Consider the following 20,492-nt stretch of genomic DNA (forward strand, 5'->3'; position numbering starts at 1 on the left):
AGCCCCAGCGGGAGCGGAAACGCTCCCAAGGGCGTGCAAAGCGAGGATTCACAGTGCGAGGATTCTCACATGGAAGACGAAGTTTCTGAGGACGAAAGTTCTACCGAAACGTGCCGGGAACGCGCGAGCGACGCCAACACGGACGCGGACGAAAACGACAACGATGGCGCGGATAACTGGACGCCAGTTATGCGGGCCAGGGCGCGACGACGAGAAAAGCTCAAACAAGCAAAAGAAGAAAAGAAAGCTAGAGCGGAAGCCAGGAGGCTACAGACGCCAGTCGGACGGGACGCAGCGACCAATTTGGAGAAGACAGGCGGCACGGCGCCATCGCGGAGGATACCACCGCTACCTAAGACCGACGTGAAAGTCATTATAAGGCCTAAGCAAGGGCTGCAACTGAAACAGTTTCCACAGTTTCTCATCTCGAAAGCAATCCAGGCGGCTACCGGCCACCACTCAGCATGCGGAGGAGAGAACTTCATTACCAGAATCCGACCTGGATCCAACATAATCATCACAAGCACGCCATCTGAAGAGACGGCAAGACAAATCAAGCAAATAAGACAACTCAGCATCAAGGGCGTCAACTACGAAGTCAACACGTACATTGCGGCGCCGGATGATGTGATCCGAGGAGTCATCCACGGAGTCGAGCCGGGCCTCAAGACCGAAGACCTACTGGCGGAACTTAGAGTCCGAACGCATGGAGTCGAAATCGTCGGGGCGAGAATGCTGGGTAAATCCTCCTCAGCAATGCTACTCTTCGACGGCAAATTCCTTCCCAAGCAAGTGATTTTTGCAGGGGCTGAGTACCAATGCTACCCGTACCGAGTCCGAAGGCAGGTGTGCCACACATGCATGCAGCCTGGACACAGAACAGACGTGTGCCCCACCCCACAGGTGAAGGTATGCAAGTCATGTGGAACCCGGGACCCCGAGGAAAACCATCAGTGCGAAGAAAGAAAATGTGCGCTCTGCGGTGGTGACCACGCTACTGGAGACAAGGACTGCGAGATGCGGTATAAAAAAGCCAAGTACCAAACGGGGCAACCGAAAGGCAAGACCCCGCCAGGTCAACGAACGCAAGACAACGGGGACGCTGGATCGCCGGGACAGCGAACGCAAGACACCGGGGACGCTGCTGCACGAACGAGCAGATCCACAGAAAAACAAGGGGCAGACGCAACGAAGCAACTGCTTCGTTCAGACAACAACGCAACACTCAGCAGCAACGCCGACAAGCGCACGAGATCGAGGTCAAGATCAGCGATGCGATCCAGATCCAGGTCGACAACGCGCAAAGAAAACAGCGGGTTCCAGGAACGCAAAGGGGACTTCCCAGGCCTGGCGAGCGAAAATAAGAAGCAAGATCTCAACCAGCCACAGCAGAGACCGGAGAAGAAGGTGAGCTGGCCAATTGGACATAACTGTGCAACCACTGTGTCACACTCTAATACAATGCAACTTGAGGACAGAATAGTAAAACTAGAACAGCGACTTGCTCAAAGCGATCAAAGGGTCAAAGAGCTAGAAGAACAAAACACGCATCTTAAAATAGAACTCCAAAGACAAAAAGCACAATACATGAACGCACTGAAAAACCTCGAACACGCCAGACAGCCCATGTCCATCACGGAGGTCGATCAAGTCGAAACGTACCAACGTAGGACAGAATCCGCAGAGGTGGCCGCCATAAAGGCGGCACAACACCAACTACAAGAAATCCAAGAACTCGATCAGGAGATGGTGAGAGCAACTTTGCTAGCAATAATGAAACACCATGTCAAAGTCAGTGAAGACCTGGAGAAAATGGACGGAAAATACAACTACATTAAAGGGAAAGTAGCGACTACAACGAAGGAAGCACACAGCAAACGCATGAGAGAACACATGAGCAATAGGCCCATCCATTCCGACGAGCAGGAAGCAAGAATACAAAATGTCTAACGGCAAACACACAAGGCTAAACAAGAAAGGAAGCTTGAAAATTTGGCAATGGAACTGTAGAGGAATAAAAGGAAAACAAACTCAGTTAATCCATCTCATAAAGAACCAAGAAAAACCGCCGGACATCATTGCCATCCAAGAATACGGGGCCAGGGCTAAAACAAGCATAACAGGATACGAGATGTATGACGGAGACGGTTCCGGCAAGGCCGTCACCTTAGTACATAAGTCAATTACGGCAATCTGCAAAACGAACATAACGGATACGGACGTACACCACACTGTACTAGAAATCGTACCAGAAAAACCAGCGGATGACAGCGCTTTCATCATAAACGTATACAGCCCCCCAAAACAAAAGAACCCCAGAATACAGGAACTGTTCAAAAAAGCCTGCGATATGGCAGGCCAGAACCCACTGTTGATCGTAGGAGACTTTAATGCGGCAAACCCCATTTGGGGGTATCAAAAACTCAATGCCAAAGGTAAAAGCATAGCAGAAAGCGCAGAAAAATACTGCATGGAGCTAGCTAACGACCCCACAACTACGACGAGGATAGGAAACAGCGTCTGCAAAGACACCACGCCTGACCTAGCCTTCTCAAAAAACAACGAGAATATCCAATGGGAAAATACAATGGAAACCTTAGGGAGCGACCACTTCATCCTTAACTTAGAAATATCCGCAGGAGAAATGAAGAGATGCCTAGGGACTGCCAAAATCACAGACTGGGAAGCCTTCAGAAACCACAGCGACGAAATAATAAAACCGATAACCAACATAGAAGAATGGTGCACGGAGCTTATGAAGGTCAGACAAAAATACACGAAGATGATCGTCCGCACGGAACAACACCCAGACGTAGACAGCCACCTTCTTCACCTATGGGAAGCACGAAGGAGCCTTATCAGGAGATGGAGGCAGCAAAAACACAACAGGAAACTCAAGCTGAAGATCGCAGAACTGACTAAGAAGGCATCAGAACACGCAGACAACATCGCCACGCAAAACTGGCAACAGTTCACGGAAACACTTAGAGGAACACTAGGCACGGCCCGAACTTGGAATATACTAAGAGCTTTGATAGACCCCACAAAAACCAAAACGGAAAGCGGCAAGTCCATGAAAAGACTACTCCACACCTTCCCTGGAACGGAAGACCAACTAACACAAGCACTGAGGGAAAAATGCTACGGCACAATCATGCACCCAAAGCAAGACCAAGTATACACCGGCGAAAACAACCCCGAGATGGATAGGCCAATCACCGAGGAGGAAGTAAGGGCAGCCATAGGGGAAGCAAAAAAGAATACGGCAGCTGGAAAGGACAAAATAAATAACGCTACCATTAGAAACATGGGAGACACGGCCATCGCCGAGCTTACGAAGTACCTAAACGCTATCTGGGAAAAAGGAATCGTGCCGGCGGAATGGAAACATGCAGAGGTAATTATGATACCCAAGCCGGGTAAAAGACTCCAAATTGAAAACCTAAGACCAATCTCCCTAACCTCCTGTCTAGGGAAGATATACGAGAGGGTGATTAATGAAAGGATCACAAACTACATGGAGGACAACGGATATTACCCTGATGCCATGTTTGGCTTCAGAAGGGGACTGTCCACGCAAGACGTACTCCTACAATTAAAGGAGGATGTCCTCACTGAAATACCAAGAAGCGGCGAACACATAGTGCTAGCACTCGACATAAAGGGAGCCTTCGATAACGTGGGACATGCGGCCATCATGGAAGGTCTCAATAACATAAACTGTGGAAACAGAGCCTTCCGTTATGTCAAAGCCTTTCTCACGGAACGAACAGCTACGATAGGCATCGGAGATACAAGATCGGAGAGCTTCACGGTGCCAAACAAGGGTACCCCGCAAGGCTCAGTAATATCACCGCTACTATTCAACCTAGCGATGATAGGACTCACGAAAGTACTGGACGAAATAGAAAACATCAGCTACGCAATGTATGCAGATGACATAACAATATGGACAACCACAGGCTCCCTAGCAGCTAAACAAGAGCGGCTACAAAAAGCGATCGACCATACTGAACAATACGCCAGGGCCAGAGGATTATCGTGCTCAGCAGAAAAATCAGAATACGTAAGAATCAAAAAAGGTACACGAAAATACGACTCCCAAATCACCCTGAAACTCGGAAACGAGACAATACCTGAGAAAACGGAAGTCAGGGTACTTGGAATGTGGCTGCAAAACACAGGTCGATGTAGCAAAACCATTGCTTCTATTAAGAATACAACAGAGCAAGTCGCCAGAATCGTGCGAAGAATCAGCAGTAGAAAGAAGGGGATGAGAGAACAGGACACCCTAAGACTCATTGACAGCCTCGTCACGAGCAGGGTTACGTACAGCCTCCCCTACCACGAACTAAACAAGCAAGAGACTCTACAAATCGACACCATACTACGCAAAGCGTACAAAACGGCGCTCAAACTTCCAATGTCCACACCAACCGAAAAACTAATGGCCCTGGGAGTATCAAACACCTTCGACGAACTACGAGAAGCGCAACGTAGTGCGCAATTAGACAGACTCACTCAAACCAGAGCGGGACGACACCTACTGGAGAAATTACGGCTACCTCTAGGTACACAAAGAGACAAGGAACAGATTAATAATGAAGACAGAAACAACATCCGGGTAAGACCAATACCACGACACATGGATCCGAATTTACATCATGAAAGACGACAAGCCAGAGTCCGAGCACTCACCAGGGAACTCAGCGACAATCCCAACGTAGTCTACACGGACGCAGCAAAGTACCGATACCAACGCAAAACAATCGCCGTTGTAACAGACGAAGGAGGGCAAGAAATAACCAGCTCAACGATAAACAACCCAAACATAGAAGCAGCTGAAGAAGCCGCCATTGCTCTGGCAATATCGCACGGCAACGCAACAGGACATAACCTCACTATAGTGACGGACTCCAAACAAGCATGTAGAAACTACACAAGAGGCAGGATCGACAGCATCGCCAATCATATTCTACACACGACGAGAAGACACAAAAACACTAAACATAGTATAGTGTGGGTTCCGGGACATGAGGGGATGAGGGGCAACGTGGCAGCAGACGAGTTAGCTCGAGGATACGTGAACCGAGCAGACTCAGCACTTTGCACCACAGGCACCTTTGACCCAGTTACCCCCACGTACTCAGATATACTCGATCATTACAGGGGTCAGCGGAAACGCTACCCAGCCCCACACAAAAGGCTTACCAAAGAGGAGGCGGTAGACTGGCGCAGACTACAAACCGGTACCTACCCACACCTTCACAAACTACACAAGATTTTCCCTACACAATATGCAGACGAATGTCCGTGGTGTCAGGGTAAACCTACACTAGAACATATCACATGGACCTGCCCTAAGGCAGACTTAGAACCAAGAATAAACCCGAGTGTGATGCAGTGGGAGCACTTGCTGGCCAGCGAGGACGAGGAAGCGCAACGATTCCTTGTGCGCCGAGCCACGATGGCAGCAGTCAAGTGCGGCATCCTGGACCAAGGATCGACCACGGCGCCCAGTGACCCGTAGAGGTCAAGAACACTTTAAATTTATCAGCAATAAAGTTTTTTCCATCCATCCATCCTACACTCTAAACTCTACAGTAAGCTTGAGCAACCTTCGATCATTTAGCAAGTCGAATTGGATTGTGAACATAAACTTGTTAAAAGCCACGATTGAAATAGAGGTGAATGCTTTTAGTTTCTCTACTTTTTGAGGTTTTCTTTACTTTTCATTGTTTTTATCCCAGCCGTTACAAGTACGGCGGAGAATTCCTACCACATACCGACACTATACTTTGAGCTCTATGCAACGGTGTGCGTGCTATTCAAGCCTCTCGACCGGGTGGCTTCAGTTTCGACTTCCTAAAGTAAGACACCAATCATTACGCCGGAAATAGTTGACGTACTTTTGATCTTAGCGTTTACTTGGAATTTTCCCGAATGCTCCTCTGTACCACAACGCGCATTTTCGCCTCCTGAACTCGTCATAATAACTGCGTGTTTCTCGTAGGATTTATATGGCTGCTTTATGAAGTGATGATGCAGACGGTTGCATCAGGTTAGGCAGTTTTAGGAGCTGAAAGAGCGATGAAAATTTTTAAATTATACTCCCAGGCGAATTCAACCAATGATACATGGTGAGTGACTGCTCACGTGCAATTCAGTAAACTTAATCACACTTTTGGCGCATGATCCATATTTTCTGAAGAAAGACGAACGCAGTTTGCATGTTATATCACGGGCGCCATCTTGGACCGACAAACCTAGTCTGAAGTGTCAGTCAGAGCGAGTGGCGATAAGCGGATTAGAAAACGCGATTTTACGCCGAACTCCCATAGTCTTAAACATGGGTGGCGCAAACTATGTATTGGCATAACCTGAAGGCCTGCGCATAGGCAGCTGTCGTCAATATGTTTGCACAAAACAATGAATTCTATCATTATTTCTGTATTAGAGATGAAAATGCTTCGAAAACAGGAAAAAGTAAGTTTGTCACTCATTAATACACTAATCGATCATACTGAATGCCCAAACTGTTATTCACTTTCATTTTTGATCTAACTTTATGTAGGGAGGGTGTTCCGATGTGTAGCCGGAAACGTTCAAATTTATCTACGTCATATCTAGAGTGTGTATAATGTGCGATGTCATTAATTCGGAGCCTTCCAATACGGCGTCCCTCATAGCCCACGTGTCGCTTCGGGACGCAAAACCCCGCAATATATATATTTTTTTTTAAATGCGAAGCATTTTTAGCTACCTCAGCTACCAGCCGGCAAAGAAGAGGTTGAGCTACAACACCGTATCGCAGTCAAAAGAAGAAAAAGACGAGATGGGGCCTCGCAAGCGACCACCACCCACAGAAGAGGAGCTCCACGAAGAGAAACACCGACGCCGCCGCCCGCCGCCGATACGCAGCGAAACCGGACGATGCGCTTCAACAAATGTTTGAGGCCACTCGACGACGGCAGGCTCGCGAAACAGCCAATAGAAACGCGAGGCGTTCAAAAACACATGAGTGTAATTAGGCGACGTCATGTGTAAGAACAGCTGTCTACTGCAGGTGTTGATGCCGACTTTGAAAAACACCTCATGCATGACGGGTTGGGTGGTCGTGAGTGTCGGTCATCATGCGTGCTCAAGACCGGCAACACGAGATGCTATTAAGTGCGTCCCCAACAGAATATGCGAGTACTTTCGTACTTTGCGCAACGTGCAAGGGAAATTTAGGTAAAGATAAGGTTCCCAGGCTCTCTAGAAGTAACGGCTTCATTTACCCGGATGGATGAATAAAGGAAACTCAAAATCAAGAAACTCCGTCGTTCAGTTCAAACGGACAGGCGTTGTGAGTATCATGCGGAATACTCTCGCACTTCACAGGCAGCCAACGTAGTGTTTTCTGCAACGCATTTTAAGAAGCGACTAAGAAGGGAAAATTACTTTGGCAAAAAAAAAAAAAAACTTTTTTTTACTATTCTATTTTGACGGTTTGTTGGCGTTCTAGAGCATACTGATGACATCGCACCGTCTCTATAACGTAATCTAACATGGACGTACTCGAGGTATCGAAAGCAAACAAAATTTAAGTAAATAAACTGCACAGCCCGGGGCTGAATGTTACAGCTGGATACAAAACGACATATATAAACGAAAAAAAAAAGTGTTTTAAAACTGTTTCAGCTAAGAAACTGAATCCCGGGTTTGAATCCTGCTAAGCGGCTACATGCTAATTTTATCGTGCCTATTTGCGGTCTCCATTAGGAAAGAGTGACATGACGGCAAACAGAGCAGGCATACTCCTAACTTATGTGATTTTTAAATGTTTTCAGGCCATCCAGTTTGTCCTAAGCTTCGCGGTGTAGGTAAGCAGCGCAACAAATCTCTGAAGGGTGACTAAAGCTTCATTGTCACCACTTCAAAGCCTTGAGGTGCCAAGCCTATTACTACAGAGCTCCGAGCTCAAAAGAGGTAGAAGGAACGTGCTTCTCGCAGGAAAGGTAAGAGTTGCGTGGCGCGTGTATATATTGTTCACGGAGCTAATAGTCGGACACAGAGCCATAAGGGAATATATGGCTCTGGTCATAGAGAGTTCAAGAACGAAGAGGCTTTTCCCTTCAAAGGAGCCCCTTCCAGCCAATGGCGTCGGCCAATTCTCATGAGCCTGCTAGCACAACAGTGCAGAAAGTGGCCGATGAAAGGGAATAGTGCCCTCCTTGCATTGTCAAGCTAGCAGGTACATAAGAATCCGCCGATGCCATTGCCTGGAATGGGGTCCTTTGTCGGGGAAGAACCGACAAAAAACCGACATCGTTCTTGAGTTGTATCCGACCCCAACCAACACAAAACCTCCTCAGAAACTCCAAAAAAGGATGGAATGTCCCAGTCCGAGTACAGCATTTATCAAACGTTTCCAGACCATAGAGGCAAGACATAGAAACATAAGCAAAAAGGCAGTGCTCCCACTAAAGGTCTAGAAACGTTCTTTCGAGAGTATTAAGCAGCAACAAAAAAGAATTAATACATTTTGGTCCCAGAAAGGTAACTAGGCATAACGTTTTCGGGACCAATGGTTTTCAACAAGAAATAAAAATTGACAGCTCGCTCTTTTCTCTTTCCCTCGCGCCACAAGCTGCGGGGAGAGAAGGTTTTCCTCTTGCGCTCGCCGTTTTGAGGGATGAAACAGCAATTTCATTCGAACAGCCGAAGGAAACGGTAAACCCCGCATCTCTCTCGACGCATGCGTTTCTCGCACGTGGCCGTCGGCTCCATGCTGCAGGCAGGCGGCGGCGGTCTACATTTTCATCGCGCCGCCGGCAGCGGCGGTCACCATCTTTCACGTCTTCTAGCGTTTTCCCAGCTTGCGCCCAACTTCAACATTATGTGGTGGTCCCTCCAGGCGTCTCCGACTCTCGGCACTCCTCGCTGCGCCGCTGTCTAGCAGAAGTGCAGTAATGGCCTCCCGTCGCTCGCCCGGCTTCCTCGCTGGACGGACGCCATTTTGCGCGCGCTTATTCGCGCTGCCCGAGACGTTCGAGCACAGGCCCCAGCGCGGCAGTTCTTGCTCTCGTCACTGCGCCGACTGGGCTGTCGTGGACTTCGTAGCTACGGATTCACGGAAGTTTTCCCGCGCACCTCGGCGTGTCCACTCCATTCCTTTTGGAACTGATGCCGCGGCGGCGCATCGCAAGTCCTTTGCGCAGCTCCACGGCCCTACTGATGCCGCTGTTCGAGGCGGCATTCGCGGCAGCGGAGTTCGTGGCAATAGGTGACTCCTCGCACGCACCCTGCATTCCTCAGCGCCTCCGACGACTGCAGCACGTTGGTGGTGGCAGCGTGGCCGTCTACTACGGTCTGAGGCGGGAAGGACCTTCGGAGACCCACCACTCTCTTTCTGCGAGTGCCCATGGATTTGCCTGCTCTACCTACTTCGCCACCGCGCAGCCATCCTGCCGCAGCGGTATAGTTTGTGCAGTGTTCGCGTGGTTATATTGACTCTCTCCCACTGGATTAATCGTGCCTTGATCTCGACTCCCAAGCTGGACTGTGCCGCATGCGCGGTCTGCCGCACCATGGATGCAGCGCGCCACCGCACGTACCTGAGCACGTTCTTTTTTTTTTTTTATTTGATACCTCAAAGGCCCCTGGTATGGGGCATTACATGAGGGATGGGCATGACAGTTATACAATAATGGTCTTGATGGCGTTCTTAAAATGGATGGCGTTGATGTGATGCACGGCGTCCTGTGGTAGATCATTCCAGTCCCGGGATGACGTGACGAAAAAAGATCGAGAATGAGCGGTAGTTCTTGCGGTGGGGGCGTAGACGGCCTTATGGTGGTTAATACGGCTTGAGAGGCGATAAGCGGGTGATATGACTGATTCTCCTAAAGATGAATGATAAAACATATGAAAGAGGCACAATCGAGAAAGTTTTCGTCGCGTTTCAAGGCTGGGTAAGTTAGCTTTAGTTTTTAAGGCACACACACTAGTGTAGTACGAATAGTCAGAATAAATGAAACGGATAGCTCGATTTTGTATTTTTTCTAAGGTTAAAGAGAGGTTAGACTGGTGAGGATCCCATATTGCCGAAGCATATTCTAGTTTAGGACGGACAAAAGTTATGTATGCTAATGATTTGATGGATGGGGTGGCAAAACGTAGATTGCGCCGTATGAAACCAAGGGTACGATTAGCTTCGTTAGCGATGTTCGTGATATGAGATGACCATGTTAGGTTTTGCGTTACAGTAATACCCAGGTACTTACAGGAAGAGACGGACGATACTTCTGAACCGAAAAGAGTGTATTTAGAAGCAGTATGCATCTGCCGACGATGGAATGAGATTAAACATGTTTTGGAAATATTGAGAGACATTAACCAACGTTCGCACCAAGTTTGGATTCGGTTAAGATCTTGTTGAAGAATGCCAGCGTCAGTACTGTTAGTGATTGGGCGGTAAATTACACAATCGTCAGCAAATAAACGGATGGTAGAGGAAATACTGGAAGGAAGATCGTTAATATATATGAGGAAAAGCAAAGGTCCTAGGACTGTACCTTGGGGAACACCTGAAATGACCGAGTTACGTCACCTTCCCGCCTGGCTCCAAGCAGTCTTATCCCCACACTTAAGTCACAAGAAAATAAAACTCCCAGGATCGTTACGAGGGTGTAACGCGTATGTTTGAGCGCTCGCTGTGCTGTGAGAAGGCGCAGGACAGAAGACTGCGTTTAATGTATGGTTTCAGCTGTTGCAGCCTTGTATTTCATCCCTGGGTTTCCGTAGGCAACGTCGTCAAGGTATGTTGGTTTATTTTAATTAATTATTTAATTTATTTATTTATTTAAGCATACTGCAGGCCCTTCTCGCACTTTTTTTTATTTTCGCCTAGTAGAACTAATATTTTTTTTTCTGTTTTGATAACACGTCGCTGAAGCTTGCTCCGAGTCTCTAAGCGTGAGGGGGGTTTCAACTTGAAGAAAATCCGTGACCTGAAACTGCGTGTCTGCAGCGTACGCCCATCTCGTCTTTTCTTTTGTCACCCAAGTTGCTCTTTACATACGTTTGCTTTTGCGTGTGCATATCTGCTTTTGTAGCCCTTAGATTGCTCGTTTAAGGTGCATCAACTTTCAGCCTGTATTCTGTTTTACTTGCTTCATTTCGCAGATTTCTCGGAGCTGGAGGAAAAAGTGGCCATCATTATATGCATGGCGCCATAGTGCTATGTACACTGTGTATTAAATGGTGCACACGTTTGCGTCTGCTGTTTGTATTCATTCAGATTTGCGCCGTTGAACGTAAGTTTTGTTCGGCACGGACTTTCAATTCGGTCTGTATTGTTTTTCTTTGACTGAAACATGAATGCATTTTGATTGTGGTGGTGTATGGTGCGGTCGCCGGCATGGGCGACAGGATGCAATTCGTGCTAAGAGCACAGCTAGTAAACTGAAATTACTTCTGTATCGCGCTGCTATTTGCTCTTATATGGGCCAAATCGGGTGACTTTTTGAGTTCATATTTCCTTTGTGTGCAAAATGCTAGGACATTTCACGTAAACGGATAAGTGCAGAACGGCCGAGCCAGCACACATTCACACGAGTGGAAAGGTGGATTACACCACCTGTAACGTAAGTATGGACCTGAAATTTGGCACATATGTGCGCTTGGATGCCTGCAGGCTGCATGAAAAAGGAGGAATAATTTTATTGAACCAGAGCCGAGAAATCGAGCGTTAACCTTTTGGGGCTTTCCATGGGAAGCACAACTTTTTGGACATTGCTAGTTGTGGGGGCGTTTTTTAGATGTGTTCGCGAAAAATGAGCACCTCCTGGGGAGATTCCAGATGTCCCGATGGGTCATTTTTGGGAGATTTTGAGGAGGTTTTGTGTTCGTTGGGACTATATATAGTAAAACGAAAATTGGTTAGGGGGAAAGTAGGCGCAGTAAATGTAATCTTCGGCGGACATCTCAACCGCGCCGTGAGGGAATATCCCAACAAACACAAAACCTCCTGAAAATCCCCCAAAAATGACCCATCGGCACATTTGGACTCTCCCCAGGAGGTGCTCATTTTTCCCGAACACATCTAAAAAACGTCCCCACAACTAGCAATACATGTCCAAAAAGTTGTGCATCCCATGGAAAGCCCCAAAAGGTTAATGCTCGATTTCTCGGCTCTGGTTCAATAAAATTATTCCTCCTTTTTCATACAGCCTGCAGGCATCCAAGCGCACATATGTGCCAAATTTCAGGCGCATACTTACGTTACAGGTGGTGTAATACACCTTTCCACTCGTGTGAATGCGTGCTGGCTCGGCCGTTCTGAACTTATCCATTCATGTGAAATGGCCTAGCATTTTACACACAAAGGAAATATGAATTCAAAAAGTCACCCGATTTGGCCCATATAAGAGCAAATAGCAGCGCCATACAGAAGTCATATCAGTTTACTAGCTGTGCTCTTAGCACGAATTGCATCCTGACGTCCATATCGGCTACCGCACCATACGCCACCACAATCAAATTGCAGTCATGTTTCAGTCAAAGAAAAGCAATACAGACCGAATTGAAAGTCCGTGTCGAACAAAACTTGCGCGTAACGGCGCAAATCTCAATGAATACAAACAGCAGACGCAAACGTATGCACCATTTAATACACAGTGTACATAGCACTACGTACGGCACCATGCATATAATGATGGCCACTTTTTTCTCCAGCGCTGAGAAATCTGCGAAATGAAGCAAGTAAAACAGAATACAGGCTGAAAGTTGATGCACCTTAAACGAGCAATCTAAGGGCTACAAAAGCAGATATGCGCACGCAAAAGCAAACGTATGTAAAGAGCAACTTGCGTGACAAAAGAAAAGACGAGATGGGCGTGCTCTGCAGACACGCAATTTCAGGTCACATATTTACTTCAAGTTGAAAACCCCCTCAAGCATAGAAACTCGCAGGAAGCTTCAGCGCCGTATTATCAAAACAGAAAAAAATATTAGTTCTACTAGGCGAAAATAAAAAAAGTGCGAAAAGGACCTAATAAATAAAATAAATAAATAAAATAAACCAACATACATTGAAGACGTTGCCTACGGAAACGCAGGGATGAAACAGAAGGCTGCAACAGCTTTAACCATGAATTAAACGCAGCCTTCTGTCCTGCGCCTTCTCACAGCACAGCAAACGCTCAAACATACGCGTTACACCCCCGTAACGATCCTGGGAGCTTTATTTTCTTGTGACTAAGTGTGGGGATAAGACTGCTTGGAGCCAGGCGGGAAGGTGAACGTGCTCAGGTATACGTGCGGTGGCGCGCTGCATCCATGGTGCGGCAGACCGCGCATGCGGCACAGTCCAGCGTGGGAGTCGAGATCAAGGCACAATTAATCCGGCAGGGGAGAGTCAATACAACCACGCGAACACTGCACAAACTATACCGTTGCAACACGATGGCTAGGCGGTGGCGAAGTAGGTAGAGCAGGCTAATCCATGGGCACTCGCAGAAAGGGAGTGGTGGGTCTCCGAAGGTCCTTCCCGCCTCGACCGTAGTAGACGGCCACGCTGCCACCACCAACGCGCTGCAGTCGTCGGAGGCGCTGAGGAATGCAGGGTGCGAGCGAGGAGTCGCCTATTGCCACGAACTCCGCTGCCGCGAACGTCGCCTCGCACAGCGGCATCAGTACGGCCGTGAAGCTGCGCAAAGGACTTGCGATGCGCCGCCGTGGCATCAGTTCCAAAAGGAATGGAGTGGGCACGCCGAGGTGCGCGGGTAAACTGCCGTGAATCCGTAGCTACGATGTCCACGACAGCCCAGTTGGCGCAGTGACGAGAGCAAGAACTGCCGCGCTCTGGGGCTTGTGCTCGAACGTCTGGGGCAGCGCGAATAAACGCGTGCAAAATGGCTTCCGTCCAGCGAGGAAGCCGGGCGAGCGACGGGAGGCCATTACTGCACTTCTGGTAGACAGCGGCGCAGCGAGGAGTGCCGATAGTCGGAGACGCCTGGAGGGACCACCACACAATGTTGAAGTTGGGCGGAAGCTGGGAAAACTCTAGAAGACGGGAAAGCTGGTGACCGCCGCTGCCGGCGGCGCGAAGAAAATGCAGACCGCCGTCGCCTGCCTGCAGCATGGAGCCGACGGCCACGTGCGAGAAACGCATGCGCCGAGAGAGATGCGGGCCGGTTTACCGTTTCCTTCGGCTGTTCGAATGAAACTGCTGTTTCATCTCTCAAGGCGACGAGTGCAAAAGCAAAACCTTCTCCCCCGCAGCTTGTAACGAGAGGAAGAGAGAAAAGAGAGCGAGGAGACGATTTTTTTTTGCTTGTTTCTTGTTGAAAACCATTGGTCCCGAAAACGTTATACCCAGTTGCCTTTCTGGGACCAAACTGCATTATTTCGTTTTTGTTGTTCCTTAAAACTCTCGAAAAAACGTTTCTAGACCTTTAGTGGGCGCACTGCCTTTTTGCTTGTGTTTCTATGTCTTGCCTCTATGGTCTGGAAACGTCTGATAAATGCTGTACTGGGACTGGGACATTCCATCCTTTTTTGGAGTTTGTGAGGAGGTTTTGTGTTTGTTGGGTACAGATGAGAGAAAGAGGCCCCCGTAGTGGATGGTTCGACCACCTGAGGTTCTTTAACGTGCTCTGACATCGCGCAGCACAGGGTGTCTTACATTCCGCCTCCATCGAAACGCGGCTGCCATGGCTGGGCTTTGATCCCACGTCCTCGTGCTTATTCCTACGCAACACCAAACGTCCTGAGCATGTCTTCAAATGGTCCAAACGTTCTTATCCCGAAAAGGATGTCCTGAGTACATTTTCAGTGCATCGATCATGAGCAAACATATTCATAAAGATGACCAAGTGTGTACGCTGCTTGACGACGCGAGAATGAAAATTTCTCTAATGCCCTACAAGTTTACTTGCGCGGGACAATATGAGGCACTGCACTGAAATCAAGCCAGCTTTATCTCGCGCACGCGGCTGTCATTACATAAAGCTGCAAGTCTAAATTACAATAAATTTGTGTGCAGTAGTGATATAATAGACATTCTGACCCAATAAATTATATGCATTCAGAAAATATTTTACGATACATTTACTGCTTGATCAGGCCTTACCTACTGAATGTTTCTGGTGTGGTTCGACTGTTGGAATTTTTGATTCATGGTAGAGCTATATACACATATAGCCGTCCCTGTATGAATACTGTGAGTTCCCTCGGGTTGCTCGTGCAAAGGTGGTGATCGAACCATCCACGAACCATCCAAGACACTGTTACACAATTCTTGTGAATGCTGATCATAATAATCAATCAAATCTTAGCGCCGAGTCATCATCTTAGCCCTCAAACAGACCAAAAAGTACTTCAGGGCAAATTTGAGGATTTCCTGAGGATGGCACTGAGGCTGGACAAGAGGACCAGGTGAGGACTTATTGAGGATCAGTAAAGGACATCCTCAGAACAATGTAACATCCTCAGAAATACATCCTCCGGACGTCTGGAGCATGTAGTGTTGTCTTGGTAGCAGCCGACTGGACACAGTAACCGCTGAGTCATCCGTGCTGGTTCACCTAAATAAGATCACCGCATGTGTGCTAGACAAGTCTATATTGGAAGTGGAAAAGGGATGGAAGGGGAAGGCTGAAGAGATGGTTAACACAGGGCACCCCCATGAGCAGCGCAGCGCGTTGTCGGTCAGGATATAAAATGTCGGGAAAAGAGACCTCGCCACTTAAAGCGCTTCGACTCTGAACGACTGAGATGGCCTGGAAAGAGAAGGCACGCCCCTTCACTTTTTATACCGTACATTGTGCCTTCCTGCATATTTCCACGACTTACCACCTGCGACGAGTTTGTTTCTTCTGTCTGTTGCTGTCCTTGGTGCTGGGTTTCGCGGGAACGGGCTGCAAGCTGTCGCCGGTGGAGACGAAACAGACTGGGCCATCTTCGTGTGTCTACCTCGCCTAGACAACGTCACAATGCAAATGGCGACACGAAAGAACAAGCGCGTGCTAAAAACCACGTGCTTCCACCAGCTCCTTGGCAGCGACCATCAACATCATCAGCAGCCTGACTATGCCCACTATATAGTGCCTAGAATATACTGGCAGTATATTGGCCAGTATATTCTAGGCACTATACCCACTAGGGCAAATGCCACCTCCATGTTTCTCCGTATCCCCGCAAACTGAGCGGTTTATAATTCAAATGTCTTTTCACTTCAGCTCAGAGGAAGTTGTCTTGCCGTATATTTTCTATAGAGTTTAAACACAGTTCCTTAGCTGCAGTAAGGTGTATGTGTGTGCGGCGGCCCTGGCACAGACGTGCAAGCTACTTTCAGCTCTTCTGAACGCCGAATTTAGAAGAATGTTTTTTGTCCATCACTAACAATGGGTCAAGATGGCGGCGTCCAGTGCTAATTTGAGAAGGCGCTGAGTATAGTACACTATAGCGCTGAGCGGTCAACTGAACCAACGTGCGGATGTGCGGAGAAAAAGGAAAAGTCTTAAAGAAAGGCTAATTTGATTTGGTTTGGCTACAGCATTGTATCAACATGCCGAAGCAGTCAAAGTTGTATGAATCGCTGAACCCACAAGAACGTGGCGTAGTAACTTTAACATCGCCAGCTGATGCTCCGCCGGGTGCTGTGCTGCTGACCAGAAAGGAAGCAATTCAGCATCAGATGAAACTCTTCGCTCACTGGAAACCGAAACGTGACGTGTGAGATTTTAGTTTTTCATATCGCGTGTTTGTATCGCATCACGTTATGTGTTCCACAACGTGTCCAGAATAGATTTGTCCTCTTAGCATTTGTTGTGTCGCATCTTCTGTGCCGCTCGTTGTTTAGATTTTTAAAAAAATATAATAATAATAAAACTCAAAATGCATATTTTGGCACCAAGAAAACCAGTTAAGTTTGCAACGCGGTGCACCAACTGTTAATTTTCTGCCGGAAGATGTGCAAGTATTCGCAGTTTGGTTTTTCGTCCCAAAGCGACTCAGGCTATGAGAAACGCCGTAGTGAAGGGTTCCGGAAATTTCGACCACCTGGGGTTGTTTAACATGCACTGACATCGCACAGTACACGGGTCTCTAGAATTTCGCATCCATCGAAATTCAGCCGCCGCGGCCTGGGTCGAACCCGCGTCTTTCGGGTCAGCAGCCGACCGCCGTAACTGGAGGTTTGAGATTGTACCGTCGAAATACCAGGACTTATGTGAAATCACTTTTTGTTCCAAGACCCTGAGGCGAAACAAATTATTGGGTCCAATTGGAATGCTTTGAGCATTGCAATCGAATGTACAAATTAAACCATTGCATTTGGTTACAAATACGCAATTGGAGCCTATAGGAACTGCTGATTAGCTCTTCGCTCCCAAATGAAGTGGCAGCTTGAACTGTGCCACAGGCAAGCATGCATGACGCATAAACCATAGGACCTATAGGCCTGAACAGGCAGCACAAAACCAGAATGTTCAATTTTTGCACACTATTCATTGGACCCTTCTCCTGAAGCCAGTGGTGCTGATCCGTTGACTGAAGTTATTATACTTAATCACGACTGCAGAGATGGTGTTTTTTTCTACCTTGGTGAACATCACATTATACCCAGAAATGATTACTCCTGATGAAATCTGTCTGCATGAAAATCGTGAATGGCATCAGAGTGCTACCTCACTGATTTGAAAAATATTATCACCTGCTATTTGTTAAGCGGCATAAAAAAAACCTTTGCGATATGAATGGTGCAAAATTCGCCTGCAAAAAAAAAAAAAATTCTGCTAGCTGTTGCACACCAAGAAAATGTTGAGCTTGCTATTTACACAACTGTGTACATGGTGCCTGAAGCGGTCAAGCAGGCTTCACTTTGTCAGTTGTGTGAACCCACAGTCGTGGTTTCATAGGCAATCGATTGTGTCTATCTTCCAAACTAAGAGCTTTTCTTTGCGTTACACCTAGTGGCAGCATCACTGCAGACCTTTTTTCTTTTAAATGAGTTTCTAATAACTAGAGCAAGTTATTGTCACCAGGACTTCCAAATAAGTTTAGCTCTCGATGGTGACACTTCAAGACTCCATGGCGTTTTTTCATGCGGAGCGTAGTCTTTTTTTCCAAACAATGCATGTTGCCGTTCAAGTATCACATCTAATTTGGGTCTAATGTGTGATACAAAGCACAAGGAAGAACAAATAGTGGAGATATCGCACTAACTGATAGAGAAAACACATACATAGAACAGGAACAGACTACTAGTTTTTGTATCGTTAGCACGATATCTCCACTATAAAGCACCAACTAGCCCCCCGCTCTTGCCTTGTTAGGAACAAGTCATGAGGTAACAAATGTAACAAATCATACTATGTTATTCCAATCATGTGCCTGCATTAGGAAAAAAAAAGTATAAAAGCTTTTCAAAGTGGCAAGGTAAACTATGTTAACATGGCACTAGCACTCAAGGTTGGCACTGACTTTCCCTTTCTTTCTCTTTCCCATTAGGTTGCCCATCACATGTGGTGCTGCGATAGCTGGAATTGCGGCATCATTTGGTGGCGCCGTGCTGAATGCAATATTTAGGAGACATTTTCAGCTGCAGCGAATAGGCTTGTGGTCAACTACCGCACCCAACCTTGTCCTGCCTGGATTATTGGGATTCATGTTAAGCACGAAGACACTGCAAGATTTAGCCCTTATGGACACTCCATGTGTAATTTGCACACAAATGGAAGCAGTATGTTGGCAGCTCACATTTGGAACAATTTACCCATGCGTCATGGCTCCCTTGGCTTGCCTAAACATTGCTATGCGCAATTATACCTACCCAGTACTTTCTTTTAGAACGCACTACAAGGAGATCCTTCGTGACATCCTCAATGTTCTGCAGAAGCACCAACGGAAAGTGGGTGGACTGGCAGCCTTCCAGTGTGTTCTTGCCTTCACACTGATACACATGCAAATACGCTCTATACTGAAAGTTCACAGGCAGCTTGCAGAACGCTGAGTTGTGTGCAGTGTTCATAGGGTAGGAGTGTTGGAAGGTAGTACCATGGAGTGTTTTGTAGTGAAGGTACTGCTTGCTGTGGCAATTAAATACTGTTGCTTACACTGAAGTCCATACGAGACTTTCCCATTTTCTGTCTGAACTGAAGTCAAATAATTCCTGCACAGCTTGATGCTTATCACACAAGTAACCATTATAAAACCGAGTATTATTGTAATAAGCTTGCCAACTATACTGAACTAAAAGCAGTGCTTGTCACGTCACTGCAAAAGGCAATCAAGCAGCAGGCATGTTGCGCAGGTTGAGCAGCAAACAGGCCTTAAGAAGGATACACACGTACCCTCTGTTCCTTTTTAAGTTATTCCTTCCTATATATTGAACAGCCTTTTGTGAGATCACTGAACATGGCTTCCATAGCATTTTAAACTCGCTTAAGGAAGGGCAGATGCAAGAATATTCTGACCAGCTCTTCTCTGGTATTTTTCACTTGGCTTGCCAGACTTCGCTTCCATTTAACAGAGCCTAGCCATAGTTCTTAGTTTGCAAAACACTTGTGGCCCTTAGCCACATTCTTGAGAAAGAAAATGTGACAACATATAGGTTGCTTGCTCTGCTGTCTACAGGGAGCGTCTAATGTTGTTCTTGTGCTTTTCCTGCCGATGCTTTGATTGAAACCGATTCCACTAGCCTTATATGTATACATGAGTTGTTACCGTCTTGAATGTTCCAGTAAATTCCAATGGATTATTATTTATTTATCGAAATACCCCCAAAGACCCTTATTGCGATGGTATTACATAGGGTGGGGGGTGATTAGTATACGTGATTATACTAATCCGACCTACTAATCCACCTTAATTCATTTTCTGGGGTGGGCCTACTTGGAAATTTGGTGGATCCTCAGATTTTCCAACTTTGCAGTGCCCTACGACTGATCTGCTGGTGGTCACGTGGTGTTGACGAAGTCACGACCCCCTCAATCACATTCATAGATCGTGGGGAGCCCTCATACCAGTTGCAAGGTCACGTGACCTCTCTCAACCAATCAGGGAATTTTTTGTGAGAGAGCCTAAATGTATCACATTAAAACTAGACCCCTGTCCATCAGTAGCAGCCAGTGTCAATCCATTATCATTATTCCTGCGCTGCAGGTCTGCCTACAGCAGTTACCTCACGAATGTTCCTTCCAATACTTCCCTCTCATCTGTAATTCATCTTAGCTTCGGTGTCTCGCCACTAGCTTTAAATGAGGTTCCTAGTAATCTGGCAGAAGAATTTCTTAGGAGGACTGTTGCAACAGGGCTTCCAACTACTGGTTGTGCCACTGCATCTAAGCTCAGGACACATGCATCAATGATTGAAATAATGTCCATCAACATTTCTCTCAAATTATTAGTGCACATATTACTCTCGCAGCAAGAAATTTTTTCAAACATGACAGATGTAAGTTGTTTACAAGACAGCACTGGAAAGGTGCCGCTGAATTTTTACG

General features: G+C 47.1%; 2 protein-coding genes across 2 annotated transcripts in view; one reads left to right on the forward strand and one right to left on the reverse strand.

The window, feature by feature from the left end:
• Positions 1-16,546, reverse strand: part of LOC149342426 (neprilysin-1-like) — a 30,548-nt gene extending 14,002 nt beyond the window's left edge. The window contains exons 1-2 of the mRNA XM_089546797.1: positions 16,542-16,546; positions 15,841-16,040 (exon numbers count right to left, since the gene is read on the reverse strand). Coding sequence (XP_089402923.1) covers positions 15,841-16,040; positions 16,542-16,546 — 205 coding nt within the window. The remainder of the gene's footprint in view (positions 1-15,840; positions 16,041-16,541) is intronic.
• LOC149342427 (transmembrane protein 126) lies at positions 16,430-19,109 on the forward strand. Its single transcript, XM_089544728.1, has 2 exons — positions 16,430-16,722; positions 18,499-19,109. The coding sequence occupies exons 1-2, from the start codon at positions 16,556-16,558 to the stop codon at positions 18,998-19,000; spliced, it is 669 nt and encodes a 222-aa protein (XP_089400854.1). The 5' UTR covers positions 16,430-16,555; the 3' UTR covers positions 19,001-19,109.
• The last annotated feature ends 1,383 nt before the right edge of the window (positions 19,110-20,492 follow it).

Source organism: Amblyomma mixtum, chromosome 5, assembly GCF_055824585.1.
Source record: "Amblyomma mixtum isolate Tamu chromosome 5, ASM5582458v1, whole genome shotgun sequence".
Classification (NCBI taxonomy): domain Eukaryota; kingdom Metazoa; phylum Arthropoda; class Arachnida; order Ixodida; family Ixodidae; genus Amblyomma; species Amblyomma mixtum.